The sequence below is a fragment of the Vulpes vulpes genome, chromosome 16 (assembly GCF_048418805.1).
Source record: "Vulpes vulpes isolate BD-2025 chromosome 16, VulVul3, whole genome shotgun sequence".
NCBI classification, from domain to species: domain Eukaryota; kingdom Metazoa; phylum Chordata; class Mammalia; order Carnivora; family Canidae; genus Vulpes; species Vulpes vulpes.
The window spans coordinates 14658540-14685667 of record NC_132795.1 but is presented as its reverse complement, the minus strand read 5'-3'; the positions used below and the strand labels follow the sequence as shown (position 1 = coordinate 14685667).

General features: G+C 39.7%; 1 protein-coding gene across 7 annotated transcripts in view; it reads right to left on the bottom strand.

Moving 5' to 3' along the window:
* PLEKHM3 (pleckstrin homology domain containing M3) overlaps window positions 1–27128 on the bottom strand; it is a 179933-nt gene that overhangs the window by 112981 nt on the left and 39824 nt on the right. For all 7 annotated transcript variants that reach the window (XR_011997953.1, XR_011997954.1, XR_011997955.1 and 4 more), the window contains exon 4: window positions 305–450. Coding sequence is in view for 4 of the 7 variants with exons in the window: in XM_072742358.1 (XP_072598459.1) it covers window positions 305–450 (146 nt within the window). In the remaining 3 variants the exon portion in view is untranslated. The remainder of the gene's footprint in view (window positions 1–304; window positions 451–27128) is intronic.

The following is a 27128-nucleotide window of genomic DNA, read 5'->3' as shown; positions in this document are numbered from 1 at the left end:
ATCTAATAAAAAATAAGGGAGGCCTCTTTTTCTATCAGAATTCTTTTTTAGCATTCCATAGTTCATTTTCGAGGCCCAGAAGTAAAAACTGCTATATTATCTTTTTAAATGAGGAAATTAATAAGTCATAGTTACACTTTTAAATGTGAGATATTTAAGAACCATTAGATAAGATCTTGTAGCTTTTATGAGACTACTTAGTCAAGTTTGCTTCAAATTCTTAGGTCATTATTTTTATAACCCACACAACAATAGCTGAATACCTACATTGCTATTATGAAGTAAACTGAGGTTCTGTACTTACCTTATATTTTGAAGTATCCCAGTTGTGAACTATGCGTGCTGGGATGAGAAAACTGTCGTCCACATGGCAGTTGCTGCAGTAATACCACCCACTGTAATTGCACACCTTGGCTTTCCCATTGGAAAGGCCTATGGATCGCTGACATCCTGTCCAAGGCAAAAGAGAATCTATGATTAGTGTTGTACTTTTAACATCACAGAACAAAGTTATACAACCCTCAAACAAAAGTCCACAACAGGGGGAAAAAACAAAAAACTTGTGAGAATACACGTAGAGATATGTCCTCCTCTTCCTAGCCTGATAGCCTCCACCCCCTCACCTCCTAAGGCGCTGCCATAACTGGCACCTAGTTGGTCCCGTTTCTGGTCCCCTTACATCTTCTGCAGACAGATGTCAGAGATCAGCCTTTCTACAACCCCACTATTAGCACCTCACTTCTCCTCATAAACTCTATTTCTACCACCAGACATTTTGCTGGGGGCTTCTCATCAAGGATCTTATTCACCAGGCACAACATTTCTGTGAGATGATGTCAGCTAAGTTAAGAATTTTGTCTGAGGTCACCCACCCAGTAAGAGGTGGAGTTTGGATTTGGCTCTTAGCTTGTCACTTGTCTGAGTTTAAAATGATTCTAAAAACTGATATGTGGCTTTCCTTCACTTACATAGTCAATGAAAGAAATCTGTCCTTCGATTGGCCCCTGTATCACCTTTCCAACTACCTACTCCTACTACTCTCCAATGGGAATATAACTTCTTTATTGCAATCAGAGAACTCTCCTCACTATTCCTCAAATAAACAGTGTGCTCATTCCATCCTCCACATGCTGGCACATAATTACTTCTCCTTACACAACACCCTCTTCTCTGATTTCCACTTTGCCAAATCCTGCCCATTACTCAAGACCAGTGGCTGCTTGCAAGTCCTTGCTAAGGCCCTTTTTATGTTCAAGGAAATCCATGATTCTGTGAGTACTGTCCTGAGACTCTCAGGGGGAATGGTAATAACCTTGGCCCTGTCACAAAGAAGTCATTCTTTTTCTTTAGGTAGGAGGAACTACCTTTTCTTGGTGAGTATAGAAATTCTATCACAATCCAAAGGACAAAATCCTGGCAGCCCAGAACAGGTGATCATGATTATACAAACAGCAACATTATCCTGGTATTTCTGATCTACTGCTTTCATTTCAGAAACCCTTCCATGTGGCCCATTTCATGGCTGGATCAAGAACTGTACTGATCAAAGAAATCTCACATTAAGCCTATTTCATGATAAGGGTACAAAATGATTTACTCTTAATCCTCCTCCTCCTCCTCTTCATCGCCACCATCACCATCACTAATGCACCTCATTTCCATTAAAGGGGCTCCAGTTTATTTAACAAACTGCTAAGTGAAGAAGAAACTGATTCACATGAACTACATGAATGAAAATATCACAAAACTCAAAGGACTTTCATTTTCAGCACAAATAAAATGGTATCAGTAATCAAACAATTTCACAGTGCATTCTCCAGGAAGAGAATTAGATCCTATTGTTTTTAAAGACAAGAGGTACTGAAAGACAGTAAGTAAAATATCAGTATTATGCTTCAGAAGCTTCATAGTGTTCCCTCCTGGAAAGGTTATTTCTTTACTACTGAGTAGCAGCAAAATCAGGACAAGCTCCTGTTTTTCAGAAAGGCTGAGCAATGGGATATGTGCAATACATAAAGAAGAACGGAATACGCATGCTGCTGCTATTGCACAGAGGAGAGGCCATCACAATGACTACGCTATGAGCACTGGAATGCTGTTTGCTGCACTCACTGGCTGCGTTATTGCTCATCTGGCACTTAGCACATGCTTCCTGAAACTACTATGCCTTTTTATGTGCTTGTCCAGCAAGAACCATTCTATAAACTCCTTCAGATCTGTTTTTTACCCTTAGTATGTAACACAGAGCTTAACATACAGCAGACTATTAATAACTGTTTGTGTAGAAAGGATGACAAACTGAATATTATTTGACACACATATACCTGCATAAAGAGATTTTAATTTCTCATAAGGATTCTAGAACTGATCCTCCTAACCTGGTCACTTTTTAAACAGCGTACTTTTGTTAATAACCTCTTGAAAAATATGCTGCTCATTCTAGGAATTACACATTACTCATGTGTTCATATATGGACTATGGAAGAGAATTCAGTGGAACTTGACGTATCCTAGAGACTGGGATATTGCTGTTTCCCAAAATTTGCTGATGGTCAAATTGACTTAACACTGAAATGACAATGAATAAAACTCAGTCGTTCCTAATGATTTAGAAAATGATCATGGTCTTGTAGGAATTCCAGAGTTTATTTTTTATTTTTATTTTTTTCACCTCACTGAATTCCAGAGTTTAAACCTCTCACCACAAAACACACCATAACACACCAAAAATAAATTCAGGTCACTTTAGTTTTTTGATTGTTTGAATTTTGGATGTAATTAGCATCAGTAAGCACTTGCTGGATATTTATATATGATTTAGTGGGTATTACTGGGTTTATCAGTCTATAATTTTTAATGACTTTATTATAATTTTTAGATGCAACATACATAAGCAATATTAAAATACATAAATGTGCATTTTAAGAAAGTACTGGTCTTAAAACATGTATATCAAGCAGGCACACAGGTCCAAAGCCTAACATGTTGGGGGTTCAACTATAATGAGCTAAGCATTCTCACCACTGCACTAGTTTCCAGGTTCATCAAAGTAGAGCTGAGAGACGTGGCTAGGGCTCACTCAGGTTTTATGTTAGAAAGAAGCTAACAGCACATAAACTCCTAGCTCTTGGGTGTCTTTACCTTCATACCATATTTAGAACCATGCTCTCCTACTTTCCATGCTGAAATCACCCCTAAGGACCCAGAAGTAGGTTTGAACCTATCTGCATGCTTAGAACTATTTTGGATACATGGTGTATAGACAAGCACAAGTCTAGAGTTAGAAAGCCCGTTCTTGTGTAGGACACACTGTGAACTTGACCCATCAAACTCTCAAAGAGGCCAGCCTAAATCAGTGGTTTCCTATATTCAGTGAGGGTCAGAATTTTCTGGAGATGTTTGTGAAAATACTGTTTTCTCCCCCACCCCAACTTCTATCCACATACCTCGATTCTGCAGATCTGGATTAGGGCTCAGGAACCTACATTTCTGCCCAATCAGCCAACTACCACCTGAGACCCTGGTGGGGAGAAGCTGACGATGGCTCCTTGTTTTCTAGGTGATTGCAGAAGTCTCTCCAAGCTCTAAAATTCCAATTCTATTCAAGTGCAGAGGGTGTACAGACCCCTAAGTGAAAAGCTCATAATTTGTCATGTAATTTATGTTCTAGGCTTCGAAAATCAACATTTCAGGTTCTTAGTCAATTTCTAAAAATCTGCTATATAGAAAGAACCTCAGTTCATTTTACCGGTGTTTTCCCTAGAGCATTCACTGTCCCTACTGAGAATCATCTTATTTAGTTTAGAATTAAAAGTTTAATCTCCAAATCCAATGTAGTATTTGATACTGAAAGAACATAGGATATCAAGAAAGATTAGAGGCTAGTGGCCTTATACAGATTCATTTTCCAAAAAGCAACACCTACCCTTTATTTGAAGAAGGAAACACCTATTCTTTCAACTAACTGTAAGATTTCCTTCTTTAATATCATACTAGTGGGCAGCCCAGGTGGCTCAGTGGTTGGGCGTCTGCCTTTTGGCCCAGGGCATGATCCTGGAGTCCCAAGATCGAGTCCCACATCGGGCTCCCTGCATGGAGCCTGCTTCTCCCTCTGCCTGTGTCTCTGCCTCTCTCTGTGTGTCTATCATGAATAAATAAATAAAATCTTTAAAAAAATATATACTAGCAAATCATAGACTAAAAATGTCTGAAATGATTCCCTGTAAAGATACACGATCTGGATTTTACTTTATCATTGTGATGTTCTCAACAGGGCAAAAAAAGGTTTCTTAATAACGACTACTAGAAAAACACATTTTTTTGGATGGCAAAGCTAGACTCTGACAAGAGGCATTAAGGGGAGGAAAACGGAGCTGAAAGCAGAGACAAAAAATAATTAATTGAAATAACTAATTAGACCTTATTTACATATTATATTTCTTTGCACTTTGAAACAGACTTTTCAATAATGCTTCTAAATTAAGGGGTATTTGTAGTAGGGAACCCTCCACATATTGGATCAAAGCAAATACATTCTTCCCAGTCTCTTTTTGAAACTTTTCAGAGGGCGTTCAATTCATAGGAACAAAAAACTATCTCACAAGAGAACTCACTGCCTTTTTTTTTTTTTTTTTTTTTTATTGCTTCCCACCCCACTTCAAATCTTTAATGAACACATGCTCTGAAGAGCTTAGCTTCCCCTCTGGTACTCTTTTGGAAACAAATGTTACCATTTAACTGAAATCCTATTTGCTGCTTGTACAGTCCATTTCCCAAATGGTCTTTCACTAAAGACAACCAAAAGGATCTGTTGCCGGGGGTTGAAGCAGAAATTTTGGCATAATTCTTCAGAAAGGCACAATCTTTCTTCTAACAAGTGCACCTAGTTAGCTCAATTGGCTGCAATGTGGTGTTACTGAAGCCAAGATGCTGAGGAGAAGCCAACCACCTTCTCCTTACTTCACGGCTACCAACTTAGCCCTCCTTCCCCCTGACCAGCAGCTGGAAAATTCATGGGCATAGGAGGAAAATGACGCAAGCTGCGGGTATATCCAGGTGAATCTCTCTAGGGAAAGAACTCACAATGCTTTCTACGTATGGTCAGCCACACACTATCCCCTTTACCTAATTTGGTAAAATAAACTTGGTATTTTGCATTTGGAAGGTAGAAATGCTCTAAGAAAAAGACAAAGGCAAATAAAAAGAGAAAAGGACTTAATGAAAGAGATAAGAAAATTTCATTTTGTTAAAAGAGAAAAAACTGGCAAATTTCCTCTCTTACTGTATGCACATAGTGGAGGAAGAGGTGGCCATAGGAAGGGCCAAAGGACTGCCCTTGCCCCACCCTTCCATCCAATGCCCTGGCGTGGGACAATGACCTGTGGTAAGTAAGCACTTTGTAAAATGTGACTTGAAGGCCCAGACTTAAGCTCTATAGACCAGATTTTCCAAATTGAAGGAAAACAGAAATGGGGATGGGGGTGTTCAGTGACTTACTATCTTATAAAAATAAGCACGAAAAAGGTCATACAGAACTCTGCTTTCCTAGTTTATAGTCTGTAACCACTGACTCACTGAAGACTGAAAATATAGATACGACCAGCAATCCTGTGCATCTGTCTCTTGCTTCAACAGTGTTTGCATGAAACAGACCTGGGGATCACCCCTTCTTCCAACCTCCAACCACCTCCCAACCTCCTTCCTATCCTAGTTGCAACCTCCAGGACCATCTTTCCTTGGCCAACCTCTGCCTCTGGGACCAGCTGACACTTTTTTTTGTGGTTAACTCCTTACTGCCCACCAGCCTTGAGCCCCTAGATTCATCAGAATTATTCCACCAAAGTGGAGGCTGCTGTCTACTGCTGGGTCAATCTACATCTGCAGGCTTTCTACACCTACCTCTCCATGGGCTTCTATTTTTGCCACAACGATGTGACTCTGGAGGGCATGGAGCAGCTCTTTTGCCAGGTGGCCAACGGGAAGCATGAGGGTGCCCAGTGTCTCTTGAAGATGCAAAACCAGAGTAGAGGCTGCAGCCTCTTCCAGGACATGCAAATGCCACTCCTCCCCCAAGATGAGTGGAGGAAAGCCTTGTATGCATGGAAGCTGCCATGGCCCTGGAGAACTGAACCAGGACCTTTTGGATCAGCCTGCCCTGGATTCTGCCTACATAACCCAGAGATGGAGAGCTAGACCTCCATCTCTGTGACTTCCTGGAGAGCCACTTCCTAGATGAGCAGGTGAAACTCATCAAGAAGATGGTGCCCACCTGACTAATTTATGCAGCCTGGGCTGCATAAATCTCTCGTAAAGTCTCACTCTCAAGCAAGACTAGGAGCCTCTGGAGCCCAGTAGACTTGGAGGGGTCCCTCTGTATCAACCAGGTGTCAGGGCATCTGCTCCCTGCAGCCGCTAAGCAGTTTTTTAACACTCTGAAGCCTTCTCCTCAGCTGTGGACCAAATGGAAACAAAGTTTTTACAGAAAAAAAAAACTATATATATATAAAAATAGCCTGTCTACACTGGATAAATGCTATAATATTTGTTTAATCTTCATGGAATGTTCTTATTAAGATTATAAATCATATGAAATAAATTGATAAATACCAAGTAGATTCCAACTCAAGTTGAGAAATGTCAAGATTCATTTGTCTTTCAGGTAAACAATGATTGAGAGACTAAAGTCAATATTTAGTCAAAATTTATCTTGAAAGGCAATAAATCTTGATTTTTGCCAAGGCAAGTAAGTAAATATGTGCACTGTTCTAGAGATTCCGACTGCTTTTCTACTAAATAGTTACACTGAGCTAAAAATATCTGTGACACAGATTTTCACTTCCAAAGACATAGTTTGGATGATGTTTATGATAAGATGCTTCATTAGTATAAGTATTATGGTAATGTAAGGTCAGAGAAGGTTAACAATGAAATGTTATTCTTTCAACATCTAGTATATATAAATCAGTCTAAACTTAGTATTTTTTCCATACTTGTTCTCTTAATAGTCTATGACTAGATTATCTCATTAACTTCTGTGCCTGACTGCTCTTCACCCAAAGACTTTCAAGAAAATAGTAAGCAATTTTAAATGGAAATAGTTAAATAGATAAACGGATAAACAAATACTTACACTGTGCTTACTTTATACCAGGCAGGCTTACTTTATGTCTAAGTGTTTTACATACACACATATTTCTTTAATCCTCACCAATTCTGATAAGGTAGGTATTATCCCCATTTTACACATGAAGAAACTCTGGCAGAGGTGATAAAGTAATTCTGTTCATGGTTGAACAAATAGGAAAGATGGCAGAGCTTAAGAGAAGTGGCTGATGTGGCACTTGATAAGAAACACTTATATATATGTGTGTGTGTGTGTGTGTGTGTGTGTATATATATATATATATATATATATATATATATATATATAATTTCCATGTAACTATTGCCTTGTGGAAAGTATTTAAAAAATGGTCTCTTTGTGTATGGCAATACGAGAAGCACAGAAAATATAAATCAATTATACAAAAGAGTATAATTCACTTTGTCAATGAGTGTTAGCCTAGGACCTCCTGTCAGTCAATCAGCCTAGGATCTCACAGTATCAGCAACACCCTGAATATGAAGGATGAGAGAGACAAGAATACAAATCTGGAAGGTGGAAACAGGAGACAGCAAGAGATAAGGCAAGGAGGAAGCTCTAACTGTGGAGACTGCGGAAGGCTGTGTAGGGATGGTGCATTTGAAAAAGGAAAGATATTTTTGTAAGAGGATAGCTCAGAAAAATAGGGGCACGTTTGGAAAACACTGATTATTCTAGATATCTGAAGTGCCCTGTAACAAGAGGGGTATTAGGAAAAAAGAACCTGGAACCATAAACTAAAGCTAGAACGTAAGAATCCTGAATGCTTAGGGGGAAGAATCCTTACTAACCAATAAGACATTACTAAGACATGGGAACAGCTAGAGTTGTTTGAAGCAGAACAGCAGTCTAAGCTTTGGAAAGATTAATTGGCAAGGGAAAAAAAAAAAACAGAAGTGGGGGAACCAGTCGATAAGTTATTGTACCAGCCTGGGCTTAAGGAGGCAGTGAGCTTGGGATCAGGAAGGGGAGAGACAAGTAGATACTACAGAGATGAACTGTAAACATTTTGGTGACTGACTAATGTGGAAAGGATTGAGATTGTCAAAGATGCCCATGATGTATGAGAAGTCTATCAGTCAGAAAAGGTAGGTGGTTTCAAGGAGAAAACACTGTTTGGAGCATTAAGTCTAAAAGACAGAATTCAAAAAATTTGAGCTACCAGACCTTCTGATTCCTAAAGCTCAGCTGGCTGAGCTAATTCCCCTTTACTGTACAAATCAATTTGAATTTGATTTTCTGTTATGTGACTGAGAGGATCTGATTGATGTATTTGACACTAAATAATGGCTGATTGAGGGTTCTCTTTCTATAACCTAATATCTTTACCTAGAGCTACCCATTAAGATGCCAGGGTCTCATTCTAAACCATTAGGTAGTACAAAATCATCAACATGCATCTCCGTAGAAGACAATTATTACTTTTTTTTTTAAGATTTTATTTATTTATTCACAAGAGTCACAGAGAGGAAGAGACATAGGCAGAGGGAGAAGCAGGCTCCATGCAGTGAGCCCAATGTGGGATTCGATCCTGGATCCCAGGATCACACCCTGAGCAAAAGGCAGACGCTCAACCGCTGAGCCACTCAGGCATCCCCAATTATTACTTTATATAGAAGTGTATAAAGAAATGGGTATAAGCCAAGTGAGGAAGAGATAACATAGCCGTTAGGCCTTATTTCTAGACAGCACAGTGGTTCTCAATCTTTGTCCCAAAAGGGGGCATTTACTATATCTGGAGACATTTTTGGTTGTCATAAAAGGGTGAGTAGAGTAGCTACTATCACCTAGTGGATAGAGGCCAGGGACGTTGTTAAACATGTGTCACAGCACAGGACAGCCCCCCACAACATAGAATTATCTGGCCCCAAATGTCAGAAGTGCCACTGTTGAGAAACCCTGTGACAGCACAAAGATAAGAAGGGAAAATAAGAGGTCTGAGTATGGACGTTACTTAATCACTTTTCTCTGCAAGTGACAGACACTCGGTCTATCATGGGAAGGAGGAAAGCCCTCTCCCCAGCTCTACTTTCTGAACTAAAAGAAATGATTCATGCCCCTAGGTTAATTTAGAGAGGCACCATCAAAGAGAGGTCTTATCCACACTGTGCCATCATCTCCTAGACTACCTGCCAGTAACATCAGCTCTTCGTGAAGTAATCCTTCTGGTGAGACACTTTCGACCAATAACTCATTTGGAAAACTGCAGAAATGGAAAGGGCTGAGCTAACCTGGTTATTTTAGATGTGAAAGTGGCCAGTGGTGGGAATATTGTCCCTCTGTGACAGTCTGCCTCCTGCTCCCAGTTGTCTCTTAAACATGGGAGTACCAGGGTTCCCCATATTGTACCCCTGCAGCCCCAGACAGGAAAGGGAAGTCAGCCTCACCATCCTCGTAGCAAGGCAGATTCTGGGCTGGGCCACTTGGAACTTAAACATGGAAAGCTTTGGGGGAACTTGTCTTATTAAATCAACTGTCTTACTAGAAGGTTCCTCTGAACCAGTGCTGAGCCATATAAGAGCCTAAGACAAAAGGAAAATTCAGTCATACTGATCCTATCTCTAAAATTTTATATTTTGTTCATCATGGATTTTTTTGGCATTAATTTTTACTTTTGAATAATATTAAAAATATTATTTATCTTGATTACTGAGGTTTGGAGTGGGGGGTGGGGCATGCTCTAAGTTGTATGCCCAAAGCAGTTCACTCAGTCCCCCACCCTAGTCCCAGCCCTGTACTGAACCTTTTCCTCAGAGTCGGCTGTGTACCCTAATAGTGCTCGTTCCACAGTGGTTCTCCACAATCTTTAATATTGTATTAAACCACCACTAACTGTTTTTGTGAGACACCACTTTATTAAAAAGTGAGGAAAAGCTGAGTGAGGAAGAGAAGATAGAGTTGGCAGGCCTTGTTTCTTTTTTTTTCTTTTTTCTTTTTTTTTGCAGGCCTTGTTTCTTGACAGCACAGTGGCCACACCTCTATGTTGATGGCTTTGAACGGTCAATAACCTCTTACTGGCTTAGAACCTCATATTATCTTTTTGGTTTCCCTGAGAAGCAAGCTGTCTTTCTTTACTCTTTTTCTGGAACCTATGTTTCCTTTCACCTTGTCTTAGAAGTCTCTGTGTAGGGACGCTGGGGTGGCTCAGCGGTTGAGCATCTGCCTTTGGCTCAGGTCGTGACCCTGGGGTCCTGGGATCAAGTCTTACATCGGGCTCCCTGCAGGGAGCCTGCTTCTCCCTCTGTGTCCCTGCCTCTCTCTCTGTGTCCCTCATGAATAAATAAATAAAATCTTAAAAAAAAAAAAAGAAGGGATCCCTGGCTGGCGCAGCGGTTTGGCGCCTGCCTTTGGCCCAGGGCGCGATCCTGGAGACCCGGGATCGAATCCCACATCGGGCTCCCTCTTGCATGGAGCCTGCTTCTCCCTCTGCCTGTATCTCTGCCTCTCTCTCTCTCTCTGTGACTATAATACATAAATAAAAAATTAAAAAAAAAAATTTAAAAAAAAATAAAAAAAAAAAAAAGAAGTCTCTATGTACATCAGCCTCATTTTGCCTGTCGCGTCTGTGACAAACACTGTCCCACCAAGGTCGCCTCAGACTTCTTTCACATCACTCCCCATTCTGAATGTCTGCTTCTCTTTCCTTATATTTTTTGTGAGTCTCATCTCTTTGAACTTTACAGTATATTTACAACGCAACCTTTCCTCTTCTTAGCTAAAACCCCTGAAAAAAAAAAAAAACCTGACAGCATCTCTCAGAGTAATTTCTACTTGAGCTATTTTAGTAATGACAACAATTTGATAAAATTAAAGTCATGAGAGTGGATCCAAGTAGTACTAGGAACAGTCTCAAAGTGAAAGAGATCACTTTCATCAGCTTCCCTTAAACCCATGCTTGAATTTCTTCATTTTCACCCCAAACCAAATTCTTTATGTTCTAGAGGATTTAGGAACTAACTCAGTGTATGCTTTCCTTGACCCTTTTCCCTATGCCTTTTCTGGCCTTCTTACCAAGCTTTTCTGTCTCTCTAAAAGCACAGATTTGTGACCACCTCCAAAGCTAACCTTTTAATGTATGTTTAGTATTTAAAAACAGGCTCCTTGTATTGGGATATTTAGAGTTAGAGGGCAAGACACACAAAAAAAATACCTACAAGCGGGAAACTCCTATTCCCTGGTCCTCATGTTGCCATTTGAAAGGAATTTCCTAGAGTTGTATTCCCAGCATATCTTCCCATGGTTTCGTCGGCCCTCCTCACAGATGGAGACACGAGGCATCTGACTAGTGAATTTAGAAGAACCCTGGCATGTGCAGCCTGGCCTGCAGGAAGCAGTTTTTGTTGTCTGCTACGGCAAGAAGGCATGGCCTTTGGGACTTCAGCTGTGACCATGTGAATAAGTCTCCCTAATTTAGGGGTCCATTATATAATAAGTGTGATTGGTAAGTCATACATGCAATACTTTGATCTCCACCTTCCTGACCCCTGGAAGTAGAATGAAGAGGAATGATACATTAACCCTGTAAGGCCTCTATAAGGATCATGGCTCAGACATCACATGTACCAATGGGAGTGGGAAGGAAGAAGGAAGGCAATCAGGTAACCCAAGCACGCATGGCAGTGGGTGATGGGTCACTGAGATGGGGATTGTACAGGAAAGCTAAGCTCAGAGGCTTACAAGGAGACCCTCTGCATTACCAGGCACCTTTCATTCAGTTAAAATTCTTCACCTTAACAATGGATGAATAACACCATTTTCCTAAAGGTTTCCCATCCATTATTAGGCCACAATAAGACTTCCACTCATCCAAGAACCTCTCCCATATTTTCTGGGGGAAAAAATGTAGTGACGTACAATATTACTGAATTAAAATTTGGCACTTTTGGTTCAGGTGATCTTTTGTAACATTTGAATTGAACATAGTCAAGGCAGTTCAATCTTCCCTCAAATTAGTGTTGAAGATGCTGACCCGCAAGACTAAATAAAAAGGCTGGCCTGAGGGTATATAATAAATCAGTGGCAGGCTATAAACAGAAGACCAAGCTCTTCTCCTAATGTATTACTTATCCCACTGAGTCTGGATGCTTCCTAGCCACCAAATCATGGGAATCTATTATTTTGTCTAGTCTCTAAAAGCTTGGGGGTTACAAATATCTTTATTGATAAAGATGCAGAAAGAAACCAAGAATTTCAAACTAAGTCTATCCTCTATGTCAGAGGTACAGGTTTGGTGATTTGACAAGGAAATTATTTTCAGTAAAGCTTTGGAAAGCTTTCAGCCCCACATGATTTACTTACTTCACTGAAAAAATTAGCAAGATACAACCCCTGGCATACTGATACATACCTGGTCAGAATGTGATTTTCAGCATGGTGACTATTTTATTATACACCTGAAAGTTTCTAAGAGAGTAGATCTTAAAAAGTCTCACCACACACACCCACAAAAGGTAACCATGTGAGGTGATGGATGTGTTAACTAAACTTATAATAGTAATCATTTTACAATCTATATGTATATCAAATCACCACACTGTACAACTTAAATTTACACAATGTTATATACCAATTTTATCTCAAAAAAGCTGGGGGGGGGGGGTGGAATGAATAAGTTCTGAGGATCTAATGTACAGCATGGTGACTATAGTTAAGAATACTACATTGTATATTTGATAGTTAATAAGGGAGTAAATCTTAAATGTTCTCACAACAAAAAAATATTAATTATGTGAGATGATGGATGTCTTTACAAACCTTAATTGTGGCAACCATTTCATTATATATATATATAAAATCATCACAATGTATATATAAACTAACACGTTATTTGTCAGTTATTATCTCAATAAAGCTGGGAAATAATAAAAGAATGTGATTTTCAATCTGTTGGAAATTCACACAAGCCTGCATGTCTTTAGTTTTAGAATCCTAGTTCCCTTCTAGAAGTGGTATCTAACACATGCTAAATTAGCTAAAGCTAATAAATGAAATTAATTTAGCTGGTAACCTTTAAAATATCTATTTAAAAAGAAACTCTCTATTTTAAGCCAAGATTTGAGAGTATATCTGGGTTAGAGAGTGGAATCACAAAGTCACTGGATGTGCACATCATCCTACAACCCTGAGAGGGCTTTAGCCAGGCTGGGCAAACCAGAGCCAGCCAGTTTCCTGGCTGTTTCTGAAGCTGCTTAGTTCCAGGAAGACCCTGGAAGATACCACCAGAATCTTCCCTCCTGAGTGAATGCAGTGCTGGAAGGCACCCACTATTAGCAGACTGGAAATGAGAGAACAAGGTAAACAGGCCAAGGCCTCCTCCTTCTCCGAGGGGTAGCCACATATATCACTTATCCTCCTTTCATCCAGATTCCATTTTTTGCTATGCACTGTTGTATAATAAAGAATTGTTTCATTTTTGTCCCTCATTTTAGCAGGGAGTTCTTAAAACCCTTGGAACTTCCTGAGTGATACAAGGGTCTTTATTATTCCTGAGCCTCTTGGACCATAACTGACTTTGTGCTAATGAGGTGACTCATGGTGGGCCACCAAACAGCTTGAGATAGACAGTGGTCACCAGACACCAGGAGGACCAACCCCTGATTGGAGGATTTGGATCCTGAGCCAGTCTGACCTCTGGGGAAGGAATGGGAGGGGCTGGAGAATGAGTTCAATCACAAGGTCAATGATTCAATCAAGCATGCCTATATAATGAAATCCCAATAAAAACTCTGGACACTGAAACTCTGTTGGACTCCCGGGTTGATGAATACATTGATGTGTGGGAAGGGTGACATCCCCTGATTCCATGGGCAGAGAACACAGAAGCTCTGCATTTGGAACCCTCCCAGACCTCGCCTTCTGAGTCTCTTCATTTGGTTGTTCCTGACTTATATCCTTTCTAATAAAATAGAATTATAAGTATAGTGCTTTCTGGACTTGTAAGTTGTTCCAGCAAATTATTAACCTGAGAGGGTTGTGGGAACCCCCAAATTTGTAGCTAGTTAGTCAGAGTGCGAGTGGCCTGGGGATGCCCTGAACTTGTGGCGGGGATCTGTAGTTGGAGCAGTCCTGTGAAGGATCAAGCCCTTAATTCGGGGGGTTTATGTTAACTGTGGGTAGTTAGTACCAGAACTGAAATCGCAGTACACCAGCTGGGATTGAAATAACATGTGCATATATGAGGAAACTCTGATGATGGTACAGTGCCTGGAGTAGGAGTCTGCACCATTTGTTTGAGGAATGCTAGTCATGCAAAGAGGTCAATTAAGTTGGAAATGTTGCATATTTATACTTCATAGTCAGTATAATAAAGGCTCTAAAAGGTTACATAGTAAAGAAAAAATTTTTTAAGTTTTATTTTTTTTAACTAATCTCTACACTCAACGTTGGGCTCCAACTCATGACCCCAAGATCAACAGTCACATGACTGCCTGAGCCAGCCAGGCACCCCACATAGTCAAAATTTTTTTAAAAAGTCCCTGGAAACCTTCAAGATCATAACTGGCTTTCCAAAAGGATAGGTTTTGGATCCATAATTTTCTAGTATTATTAAACAACCTAAATAACTAAGTAGAGAACATGTTAATTATATCTGCAGATGACTCCAACCTAGTATTTCTAGAAAAGACAGTAGAGTAGGGAGGAAGGACTCAAAACAGAGGATGACTAAAACTATTTAGTACATACCTACTGTGTACCAGATGCAGAGCTAGGGAGACAGCAATAAACAAGAAAACACAGGTCACTATAGCATTTGCAGTCAGGTGGAGGAGACAGGTATTAAATAAACAATTACACAAATGACACTACAATATCAATTATGACAAGTGCTAGAGTAAGAGGTACTAAACCAGCATTACAAAGGAGAGAGCTAAATAGGTCCTAAGTCAGTCTGGGGGGTTGGTTGAAGAAGGTGTTCTTAAGAAAGTAACGTTGAGGGGGATCCCTGGGTGGTGCAGCGGTTTGGCGCCTGCCTTTGGCCCAGGGCGCGATCCTGGAGCCCTGGGATCGAGTCCCGCGTCAGGCTCTCGGTGCATGGAGCCTGCTTCTCCCTCTGCCTATGTCTCTGCCTCTCTCTCTCTTAGATAATTAAAAAAAATTAAAAAAAAAAAAAAGAAAGTAATGTTGAAGTAGTGACCTAAAGAAAGAATTGAGGTAGGGCAGATGGTGGCTATATTCCAGGGAGAGGCAACTGCACACGAGAAGGCTCTGAGGGGAGTGGGAAGGAAGTGTAATATTTGAGAAACAGAGTGAAGTCAGTGTGGCTTGGACTTGGTGTGTGGGAGGAAGTGTCAAGAAGAGCTGAAGGTGAGGAAGTAGGCAGGAGTCAAATCATGTGGGGTCACTTTAAGGATCCTGGTCTTCATGCCAAAATATGTGCCGAAAAGCCACTGAAGGAAGGGTATGTAAAAAGATCTACTGGGGTCAATCTGTATTGTAATAAAACCACACTCAACTTATAGTAAGACAAGGTTGGGAAAGGTTAGAATGGAAGAAGACTGGCTGGAGGTCACTGTGGTTGTCTAGGTGAAAGATGACCTAGCAAAGAAATGAGGGAGTAAAAGCTATCTCAACATTCAAATACTAAATATGCTTATCAGGTTTAAAATAGAAACTAGGCCTAACATTAGGATGTATTAAAAAGGAAGCCAGAATATGAGTAAAGGGCTTGAACAAATCTCTTTTCTTCATTTGTATTCACCATTTGGTAGAACCTTATTAGAACACCATGGTAGTTTCCACAATGGTAAGGAAGACATTGGTAAGGAAGACATGGAAACCTGGAGATTATCAGCAGATTGATATCTCAATGGTTAAAATGTTAGACATACATAGAAGAAACAGTTAAAAGAATGTGCTTACATTACCTAGAGAAAACTGAAGTAAGGCTTGATTCATTCGCTAAGAACATTCTATGAGTTAGGAATTGGTTTCTCAAACTTTGTTATGTATGCAAATCAACTGGAAAGTTTGTTAAAACCTCCAGACCCGGGACATCTGGGTGGCTCAGTAGTTGAGCGTCTGCCTTTGGCTCAAGTCGTGATCCTGGGGTCCTGGGATCGAGTCTTACATCAGGCTCCCCACAGGGAGCCTGCCTCTCCCTCTGCCTATGTCTCTGCCTCTCTCATGAATAAATAAATAAAATCTGAAAAAAAAAAAAAAATCTCCAGACCCAATTCCAGAGATCCTGACTTCAACAGGTCTATGGAAGTGTCCAGCCATGTCTCCCCTCACCACTCTCCAGATTCTGATGAAAATGGTGCTCTGATCACTCTGAAAAGTGCTGGGGTCCTGTCTTCAAAAAAGTCAGACACATATCATAGGACCATGACAGGAGTCCAGGAGACTGAAGGAGGGTAGGGTCATGCAGGAAAAATGTTCAATTCTACTTGGGGAATTAGAGTAGGGTAGTCAAGGAAGGCTTGTAAAGAAGTCTTTAAGAGTGTATAAAGTATTTTTCACATCCAAAAGTCTTCAACAAAACATAATATAAAACTACCCAGAACTCTCCCTGTCACCTATGACCTCAGGGCTCACTGCTGTGCAGGCCTGCTCCATTCTGCATCTGAAATATGGAAAGGAGTTTTACGTTCTTTGTTTCTTATTAATGTGATTTAATTAAAACATTTTCCGTGTTAACATATTTCGAGATATAAGAACCTGCATAAGCAATATGTTGTACACTTGAAACTAACGTAACATTGTATGTCAATTATACTGCAATTAAAAAACAAAACCTGCATTCAGTCATATTTTCTGCAAAATTAACTTTTAGTTTACTCCCACACTTCAATTTCTGGAACTGCATGGTGTCCTTGTTTGTTGAATGATTGGATGAAAATATTATTGCAAGAAATAAATTAACATTACTCTATTACTAGATTTCCTTATCTAGGGATGCATTTGCTCATTTCAGTTAAGTACGTTTCTGCTTTTAGGCAGTATAATGAATTTTAGAAAACCTCTTACATTTAGAGGAGTCCATGAAAAGCTGTTTTTCAAGGAACTTAGCTAGAAATTAAAAGAATATTGGCCTACCCCTTGGTAGGATATCCCTAGTCTATCCTAAAACCACACTTAGACCAATTTCTGTCTCAATGAGAGGTCAGTAAATAGAAACTATTAACTCAATGCAGGGTCCAATAGTACATTAACACCTACTTTAGAAGTTTAACTGGAAATGAACACATGATGAGAACAATGTTAACCATAAAGGAAGCTACAAAAAGGGACAAGAACTTTCCAGACCAAAGTATAGCAACAAAGACTGGGAGAAATGAACAGCTTTAAAAAAAAAAAAAAAAAAAAAAAGATAGCACAGCTATGGCCTATGAAGTTCAGGAAGGTCTATCAAAAGATCCATATCTTCTGAAATTCAAAATGATTTTATTCTTCTGAAACATATCAAAGACCAACATGTGACTTCTATGATGAGATACCAGGAATAAATCAAAAAGCAAATTTATATCCTATAAAATCAAACAGCCTACTTATATAAAGTGATCAAATCTCTCTGAATTTTCGAATGTGAAACAGTTCAAAACCCAAACTATATAACTATCTTCTTCCATAGTCATATTACTACTTCAGCATGTATTCAGATTCTTAATGTACATTTATTTTTATCTAAAATCATTTCCTAGACTGAAACATTTAGACTACAAAAAAAAGTAAAAAGCAAATTTATCCACTGATAAACATCAGAGTCAAGGAAAAAGATTCCCACCTCCTATCTTTTTAGTCAAGTGATATTTCTACTGGTTTAAAATACCTTTCCCAAAGGAAGGATTTACTTATTATTAAATGAAGTTTAAATGCAGGGATCACATTAACCTAATTTTCTCTAATCTTCTATAGACATTCAAAGAACCACAGAATGAGAGATAAAAGGGACCATATAGAGCAAGGCTGTTCCTTCTAAAATATCCCAGACAGATGGAAGTGTTGGAAGGAAATTCAAAGACCTCTGAGTTCAATTGTGTGCTATAATTACTCATTTGGCTTCCAATTTTCAATTTCTGTGAGGGCAAATAATGGGATTATTCTGTTCACTATGCATCAAGCATAGTGTTTAGAACACAGTAGGGCTTCCACAAACATTTGCAGAAGGACTGAATTAATAAATCTCTTCATCTTGCAGATGAGAAAACTGTAGCTCAGACAAGTGTCTTGCCTTGAGGTCACAATTCCAGTTCTTCCAGTCTCATTGGCCAGGGCTCTTGACACTACTGATTTTCGCCTCTGGCCATCAAATCTTAAATAAGGGAAATCCACTTCAATCTGGACATATCTGTTCCCTTGGTCTGGTGGAGTTACCCAGAGTAAGTCTATTTTCTCTTCTTAGTGGCAGCCTTCAAAAATATGGGGACAACACTAGTGTCCTTCCTATTTTGGTTACATGTGCGCGGCATGGTTCACTATCCTATCACGTGTCAAAAGATGTAGTAGTTTGTTCTTTAAGAGCAACAGTTATAACTGAAGTTTCCAGATGTGATCTGGCCAGGGCAGAACACAGTGAGGACATGTCTTCTTTCTCTGGACCTGTTTTGTGAATGCTTTTGAAGTAAACACAGTGGTATAGATTCTGGTTTCCCATTGCCTCATTTGTATAAACACATGAGCTACTATTAGATCAAGCATCCTGGGCCTTCTATCTTTGCAGCTGATTTTCTAAATATAAGCATGGGACTATTTATCCCTACTAAAGTCACATCTTGTTTAGTCCATTTCTCTAGCTTATGTTTCAGAATCTGGATACTGTCATTTAACATATTTTTGTGCAAGTTGCATATTTGATAAGTATGCCCATGATATCTTTATCCAGGAGACAAATAATAAAAGGAACTAATTCTGATATGTACTTACTCTGTGCCAAGCACTGTCCCATGCCCTTTTACCTCATTTTATTCTCACTACAAATATATGAGGTGGATTTTATTATCTTCTCACATCTTAGGTTAAAAAAATGGAGATGCAGAGAGGTCAAGTAAGTACACAGGGTCACACAGTGAATAGCAAATCTGGAAACCCAGTCTGATTCCAAAGTCCTTGATCTTAACTACTAAGTGATGCTCATTCTCATTATTATCATGTATCTTTACCAACTACCTTCTAGACTGATAGGGATCCACTGGTCAATAATCCTTGTGTAAAGGGATCCCTGGGTGGCGCAGCGGTTTAGCGCCTGCCTTTTGGCCCAGGGCGCGATCCTGGAGACCCAGGATCGAATCCCACGTCCCAGTGCATGGAGCCTGCTTCTCCATCTGCCTATGTCTCTGCCTCTCTCTCTCTCTCTCTCTCTCTCTCTCTCTGTGACTATCATAAATAAATAAAAATTAAAAAAAAAAATCCTTGTGTGAAGCTGCCAATCAATCACAAAATGACAGAACTATAATCTCTGAATACCCACACTTCTTTGTCTTGAGGATTTTGCCAAATGCTTTTCTTTTTTCTTTTAATTTTAATTTTTTTAACAGAAGAAGTCTTGATTTTTTTACTCACTTTTCTTTTTATTTAGCTTTGTGATTCTGTCCTTGTGCCTTTAACAATTTCATAATTTTCTGCTCCCCAGTAAGGAAAGCATGCTTGATCTTGTCATGAACACATTTAGCACACGTGGAACCACCTCGCTGATGTGGTCTTTTTTTTGTTTTGTTTTGTTTTGTTTTTTTAAGAAAACCTGGTAAGACCTGTAGGTCTCACAGCGTGAAATTCTTGAAGTCAGCCTGGGCACACATCATATACGGAATTTGGTGCTTTCCCAACCTTGGTATGAAGATAAACGATTCTATTACTGGGGGTTCACAACAGCCTAGTTGTATTAGAGGCTGTATTGGATATGTTGAACTCTGGACCACTCTGAATACCTACAGATGCCATCCCCAGAAGAGGAAAAAAAAAAAAAAAAAACCCAGATAATTTTTCTGAACAGCAAGTGCCATAAGGCATGGACCTGTTTAGTAACCCCTCATTTTCCTTTGTGCATCCTCAACCAGACTACAAAGTCCTGGGAGCCCAGATCATATCTATGCTTCTCTTATATCTCCCATAGTACCTACTACACATTAAGCACATAACAGAAATTCAATTTTTATCTTGGATAGATGGGTAGTAAAAGCCAAAGAGATCTCCCTGAGTTTAATTCTATAGGAAATCTCAGTATGAAGTTTGAAATGGAGAAGTGGGAAGAGACACTACTTTAGCTTTCAAATTCTCTATCCTAAGCAGAGAGGGGATGCCCTGGTCTCCAAGACAGTGACCACAACAGCCTAGCCCCCTATCTCCCAGTCACATTCTCCTGCTCACCGCCTTCAAGTTCCCAAATCCTCTTGGAGGGGGTTCTAGAAGTCTTTGAAGAGTACAGCCCACATATTACTCCTACTTTCATATCCCAAGGTGCCTGGCAGAGATGTGTGTGGCACACATGAGGGGTTTAATGAATGCTTGCAGAAATGAACATTTCACCAAAACTCCACTTAAAGATTTTACTATCAACAATCTATCCATGGTCATATTCAAGGCTGGGGAAATAAAAATAAAACTTTGCCTGTCAGGACACACATACATGCACACACACAGGAGACTTTTCCGTAAGACAACAACCCAATACATTAAAAAACAAAATGACAGACAATACAAGGGTAAGAAAGCAACAATAAACTAAAATATTAAATATTAAAATATTTCTCTTTTATCCAAGCTGTTTATATGTTTCGAGAGGGATAAGCTTTTCTTTATTGTCATATTCTTCTCCAATTAGCTACCTGCCTATTCCTTAACTCAAATAAATCTTCACCTTACCATCATTTTTAGAAAGTAAAAGACAAACTTGAAAATAGTACTAAAGGTAGGAATTGGAGATATCAAGGAAAGTAAATTTTTTTATTTCTGTACCTTCTTTCCTTAGCAGATCTTACATTTTGGCTGCTAGAGGATCCCCTAATTTTTCACATAAGAATCAAAACAGGTTTTGGCTATGCTAGAAGAACATAATATACAACTTCCCTTCTTGGCCCTTAAAAACCTACATATCTTTCTTTATCTACTCTCATATGCATAATCAGCCCCTAAATTCAATCTCTCTTTTTCTTAAGAATTGCTATTCTGGGGGATCCCTGGGTGGCACAGCGGTTTGGCGCCTGCCTTTGGCCCAGGGTGTGATCCTGGAGACCCGGGATCGAATCCCACGTCGGGCTCCCGGTGCATGGAGCCTGCTTCTCCCTCTGCCTATGTCTCTGCTTCTCTCTCTCTCTCTGTGTGACTATCATAAATAAATTTTAAAAAATTAAAAAAAAAAAAGAATTGCTATTCTGCATGATTTATTCTGAGGCCAGTAAGTAACTATGCCCAACTCAGAAATATTGCTTACTTCCAGAGACTGGCAACTATTTAATGAATAATTAACCACTCCATACTTTCTATCAGGGATGCTTGTATTACCAGGGTAAAGGTATCCTTGATGTCTAAACAATGTCATAAAACAGGCCTTTGCCAGAAAGACACCCTCATTTATCACATGAAATGCCATGCGGTATTAACAAGGTCGATACTGTTTGTTCAATATATTTTGCTTTCATAGGGGCTTGAAATGATTTGTTTTTGCAGCTGTGATGGAGTTAAATTAGGGATTTAGCTTCTGCTTAGCTAGTAGAGCATATATAACCAGCAGCTATTAATTATCTGCCACTAGTCATCTTCCCACAACTTTCAGCATCCCGGGGGTACGGAGTTACACCACCAGCAGCCAGAGTCTACCCTTGAATAGCCAATCCTGGCTTCTCAGGAACTGAAGGGAGATGAAATCATTCAAATTGTTATTTCTTACTCCACAGCCACCCTCATCCCAACGTGTAAATGTTATTAGTGCACAGATTTTTAAAAAGTTGAGTAAGCAGTTGAAAAGAAAAATCTTAGTTCAGAGACTAGTTTCAGACATCCATCTTCACAAATGAGAAACTAATAACACCAAAAAACTTTTGTGACCCTAACACACCAACAATCAGCCCCTCTCCCCTTTTTCTCTCCTCTCACACCACCATTCTGTCTTAAATGGAGCAGGGGGAGAGGAGGAAGTTTGCTGCCAACATAAACTTGTCAAAAGCCTGCACTACAGTGCTAATTCCTGTCTACCTGTTTGTGTCACTGGGAGCAGCCTCCGAAAAGCTCTGGGGAAAAGGCAAGGGGAGAGAAGGAGCGAGAAGGAGGGAGAAAGGGCGGGGGCAAAGAAAAACTAGAATGTAATTCAAACAAAAATGAAATTGTGTGTACACGTGCGCGCACGCACACACTCTCTCTCTCTCTCACACACACACACACACATACACACACACACACACACACACACACACAAAGAGAGGGGGGAAAATGCTCCCCTCTCCTCAGGTCCTAACAACATACTTCTTTATCAGAGGTTCATTGTCAATCAATTAGCCAAGGCAGCAGGGGTCTGTGAGGTGGGGGCACCCGGGGAAACAATGGACAGCCCTGTTGTATTACTATTTAATCACTTTTGCTAAATAAATAGAGCAGCCCTGAGGTGCTGTCATGTCAAGGGAATTTATAACAAAACAACAAAAAAAAAACAACCTTCATTTTTCCTTGGTCAGTCCTTTTTTCCCTTCAGGACAAGAGAGGGTTATTACTGTAGCCTTAAGTTCCATCTTTGTGTTTCTTGCCTTTGATTCCCACTCGGACCCTGCCACTTTCTGGCACTAATTTGTCAGGCTGAACAAAGAGAGGATTTGTACCTCCTGTAAGGTCTCAATTAGGAATGGCTTCTGCTGTATTATGTGCCATTCAAGGAGGACACAATGCCGGTAATTACAGGAATTTGCACTAAATGGCTGAAGAATTCACAGCAAAACTCCCCCCCCCCCCTTGGGTTTACTCCTCCCAAGGGCTGGGGGGAAAAAAAGGAAAGCAAAAGCTCTTAATGCCAGAGAGATGTAATTACCAACAGCAGTCCCAAGAGGTTAAACAGCAGCCAAGGGAGTAAAACCATAAAACTGACAGTGTGAAAATAGTAGAGGGGATCCCCTCAGCTCACTATTTTTCTTGCTGTCTCTTCTGTTAACATTATTCAACTTCAGTCCAGAATCAGGAACACTGTCCCACAGTGGCCATCCGATATCACTCCCAGATTACAAAGCAGTAACAACGCTTTCAACAGTGAGCTTTCCAACTCTTACGGCACCTAAAACTAGGCCCTAGGCCCTTTTATTATAGTACTCAATTGGTAGGTTTCTTGACTGCTGGGAAATTACATGAAAAATAGCTGCAGATATTTGTGCCAAGAAAACCTTGTATCTAGTCAAGGGAAATAGGTATGTACACATGTCTAATTCCTGAAGAAAACAGGGCTGTTGCCTTATGATCTAATTTATACAACATTTTTGTGAACAACCCTATTTAGAACCACTTACAGGTACATACTTCATAAATATTTTAATAAGCTAAATAATCATGTTTTAGTACTAATATTTTGATACCACAAATGCCCCATTGCCAAACCAAATTTTGAATTCCAACCAGTAACTTTGCTAGAGAATCATACCTCATTTTCTTCTTCTACAGAGGTGTTCCCGAAGAGCTGTACTAAACCAGCACCAAATTATTTGTTCTGAAATACCACTTGCATCAGATGCTCCTCTCTGCTCAGGAACCTTCTGTGACTTCAGGGTCACATGTTCAGTTCAACTCTATCAAATTCCTTTTGCCAGTCAAATATGACTGAATAGCTGCTATTTCATATAGTTCTACTTGCCACCACCTAGCTTTGTCACAGTGGCCATTTGGCATTCCTGATGTGATTATTTGATTAATGTCTGGTTCCCCTCGCAGACTGTAAGTTCCATGAGAGCAGGGACCATGTCTGCTTTCTTGCAGCATGGCCTTCTCTGGTGCACCTGAGTTTTTGGCACATAGGCAGAAACTCAACACACAATAAATGGTAGAATGAAAGAAAGAACTTCATTTCCAAAGGCATTGTTTGCAGGAAGAAGGAATGCATGTGAAAAGGCCCTACAGGCAAGAATGACCAAGGTAGGTTCCAGAACAACAAGACAATCATTGTGGCTGCAAGGCTTCCTAGGATGAGGCAGCAGTGGAGCTGGAGAGGAAGCCATGGAATGAACCACACAAAATCAAATACAACTATAAAAAGTTCAAGCACATGTTAAGAAATACACAGTTATATATAAGCATGTGTTTTCAAAACCATAACCTCAGGCATTTTGGGATGGTCGTGCTCCATTTTCTCTGCAGGGGCTCTTTAAATTTCCAAAAAGGATATCGAAAATTCTTCACCTACAGAGTTTAGTGAAATAAGGCCAACCGCACTATTTTGTAGATTTAAAAGCCAACATTTGTATCTTGACTGGATAGCAACTGAATGACATCATAATAGAGAGCTCCTCAGTGCAATCTTCCACTTTTAAAGTTTTTTCATTGAAAATATTTAAATGGAATAAATAAATCCTCAAAAAATATTTAAAGAAGGAGGTACTAAGTAGATGTAAAAACTTACAATTTGAGACACTCACTATAACCATGAAATATTCTGGATTAGCTTCTCCTTAAAATAACAGATTAACAACAAGTTCAACTAAAAACAATTTAGTAAGCATTTTGACATTTTATAAGGTAAACATACTATGCTACTAGCTTTTTCACCAAATGTATATTTTTACAAGGATGAAAATTCAGGGGACACAAAACTAAATGAATAAACATCCACTTTAGATTGATTATGTTTGTGAGAAACAGATCAATTTTTAAAGTTCTATCTGCTATAATAATCTTCAATTTAATGAACCTTCCAAGTAATTTTAAAAACATTCAGAGGTTTGCTTAAAAAGTTTTAGCCTTTTTCTTTTGAGACTCTGCCCCCTACAGGAGATGAAGTATTCCTACCTGGGGTAGGAAACCAATATTCCGTGTTGCAATTAAGGAAAATGAAAAGCAACCTGGTAAACCATGTGTACCCCCATAGCAATCAAATGTAGCATTTTCCAATTAAAGGGCACTAAAGTGAAATAAAATATTTCTACTTTGGAATCTGCCATACTACACAAATTAGATTGACTTCTCCCCACCTCAGATTAGAAACCTCCGTGTACCTTATTAGAACTCCAAACCAAAGCATGAAGGTAAAAACTGAGCAGAGCAAATGAGTTTTAGACCTCATTCTCCTGCCTCCTGGATTCCCTATCACCCTCATCCCTAACCTATTGTCCGAACCGGGCCAAACTGAGTGAGGACATTCAGAGAGCAAAGGAATATATCTTAATGGAACCTAAAGCAGCTGCCAAAAAGTTCTATCCCTGCCCATTCGGTAATCCTTTCCCTATTCTTTTCTACTTAGTTTCCTTCTCTCTGCCTCTTCTACTCACCTTTCCTTGTCTTCTTCCTTTTTTCATTTCTTTGCTAGATGTGATGGACTTGCTGAATGCTACCTCTACTTGTATTTCTCCTTCCTCTGAGTGCTAGATACACTGCTAATACAGTCCAGAATGTGGGCAGTGCACACTTCATCAGGAAGCAAACTTATGAGAGGAAGGTAAATTAGGAGTCAACTAGGTGGCAATCCTTATGTAATCCCTCAGACTTTTCTGCCTCTGTTTACTAGAAAATTTTCCAATTCAGCTATTCCAGTCTCTACCTTGAGGGTGAGTTATTCTCCTTGATTCCAATATTACTACAGATTTGTTGACCCTATCAGCAATCCAAAGCCACGGAAGTGTATCAGAATTCCAGAATGTTCAGAGTCAGCATCAACAAATTATTGTTGAATGACTAAACTTTGAAAATATATGTACTAATATAAGACACTAAAATGTCAATAATTTCTAAAAGCTGTGGTAAAGCAAGGGTTCCTTTATTTCAAAACCATCTTGCAAAAAGTAGCTGGCTGACTTAACACAAGGTCATTGATGCCTGCAGATACATGCGTATCCCCTAGTATGACTTCCTTACTGGCTCAGTGTTGCTGGTCTCCCCTACCCAACCCTGCCAGTTTCTGCTTCATGGTCACTGAGGCCCTCCAGAAAAAGCAGGGATGATTCACTTAATCCCCTCTTTAGTTATATTATTTTTCAATAGAAAAGGCAATCTTTACAACTAACCTAAATGGAAATTTTCATTGGGCCCCGATTATTTGGCTTTCAAGACCAAAAATGTCAAGCAAAAATTGAAAATTTGGTCTTGGCTGGTGGTGGGCATCCCGTTCTTTTTAAAATAACATACTTAAATCTGGTATGCTTGAATTAGAATCTTCCAAATCAGGTTTCCAATTAAATGACCTTCATGGTAAATTTACCTTCAGGATGAATTTCTTGTCCTGTATTGTGGGGTTTAGTGAAAGGGAAATAACTGGATTTAGTTTATAGTAGATATATAGATTTGGTGTAGTGAGGGTTCTATTCTGCCTGGAGTACTGGTTGAGGGAAAGTGCAAGGAATGGGAGGTAGGGCAGAGAAGCAGTAACAGGGTTTGAAGAAATGACAGAGGATCGGCCTTGAACTCTACTTTGCGCCTCACCCTTCCACAGCAGTTCCAGAAGCCTCAGGTTCCCCGGGGATGAAGCACAGGCCCACTGTGACTCAGAGGTCATCTGCTGAATCATCATCCACCCTGCTGTTAGCCACCTCCAGATTTTCTGTCAAGGCTGACTTTCTAGATTCTACCTTAACAGGATTTGACAAGGTCATGATCAATGACAGTTACTGACTATGGACATTTTTCTTCCCCAAGAAGTGTCTCAGCAGTCAACTTTGGGTGTGAATGTCTCTTTTGAGACAATTTGTGACATCCACATTCCCAGTGACCTTCTTAAGAAGACAGAGGAAATGGAATCACAGCAGACAAAAGAAACCTAAATTCTAGTCTGGTTATGCTTTAGCTAAGTCATTTTGACTCAGTGGGGTATATCCTATCTGCTTCTGCTTACTTCACCAGCATGGCATGAAGACAGATGTTTTGATGTAGCGAACTC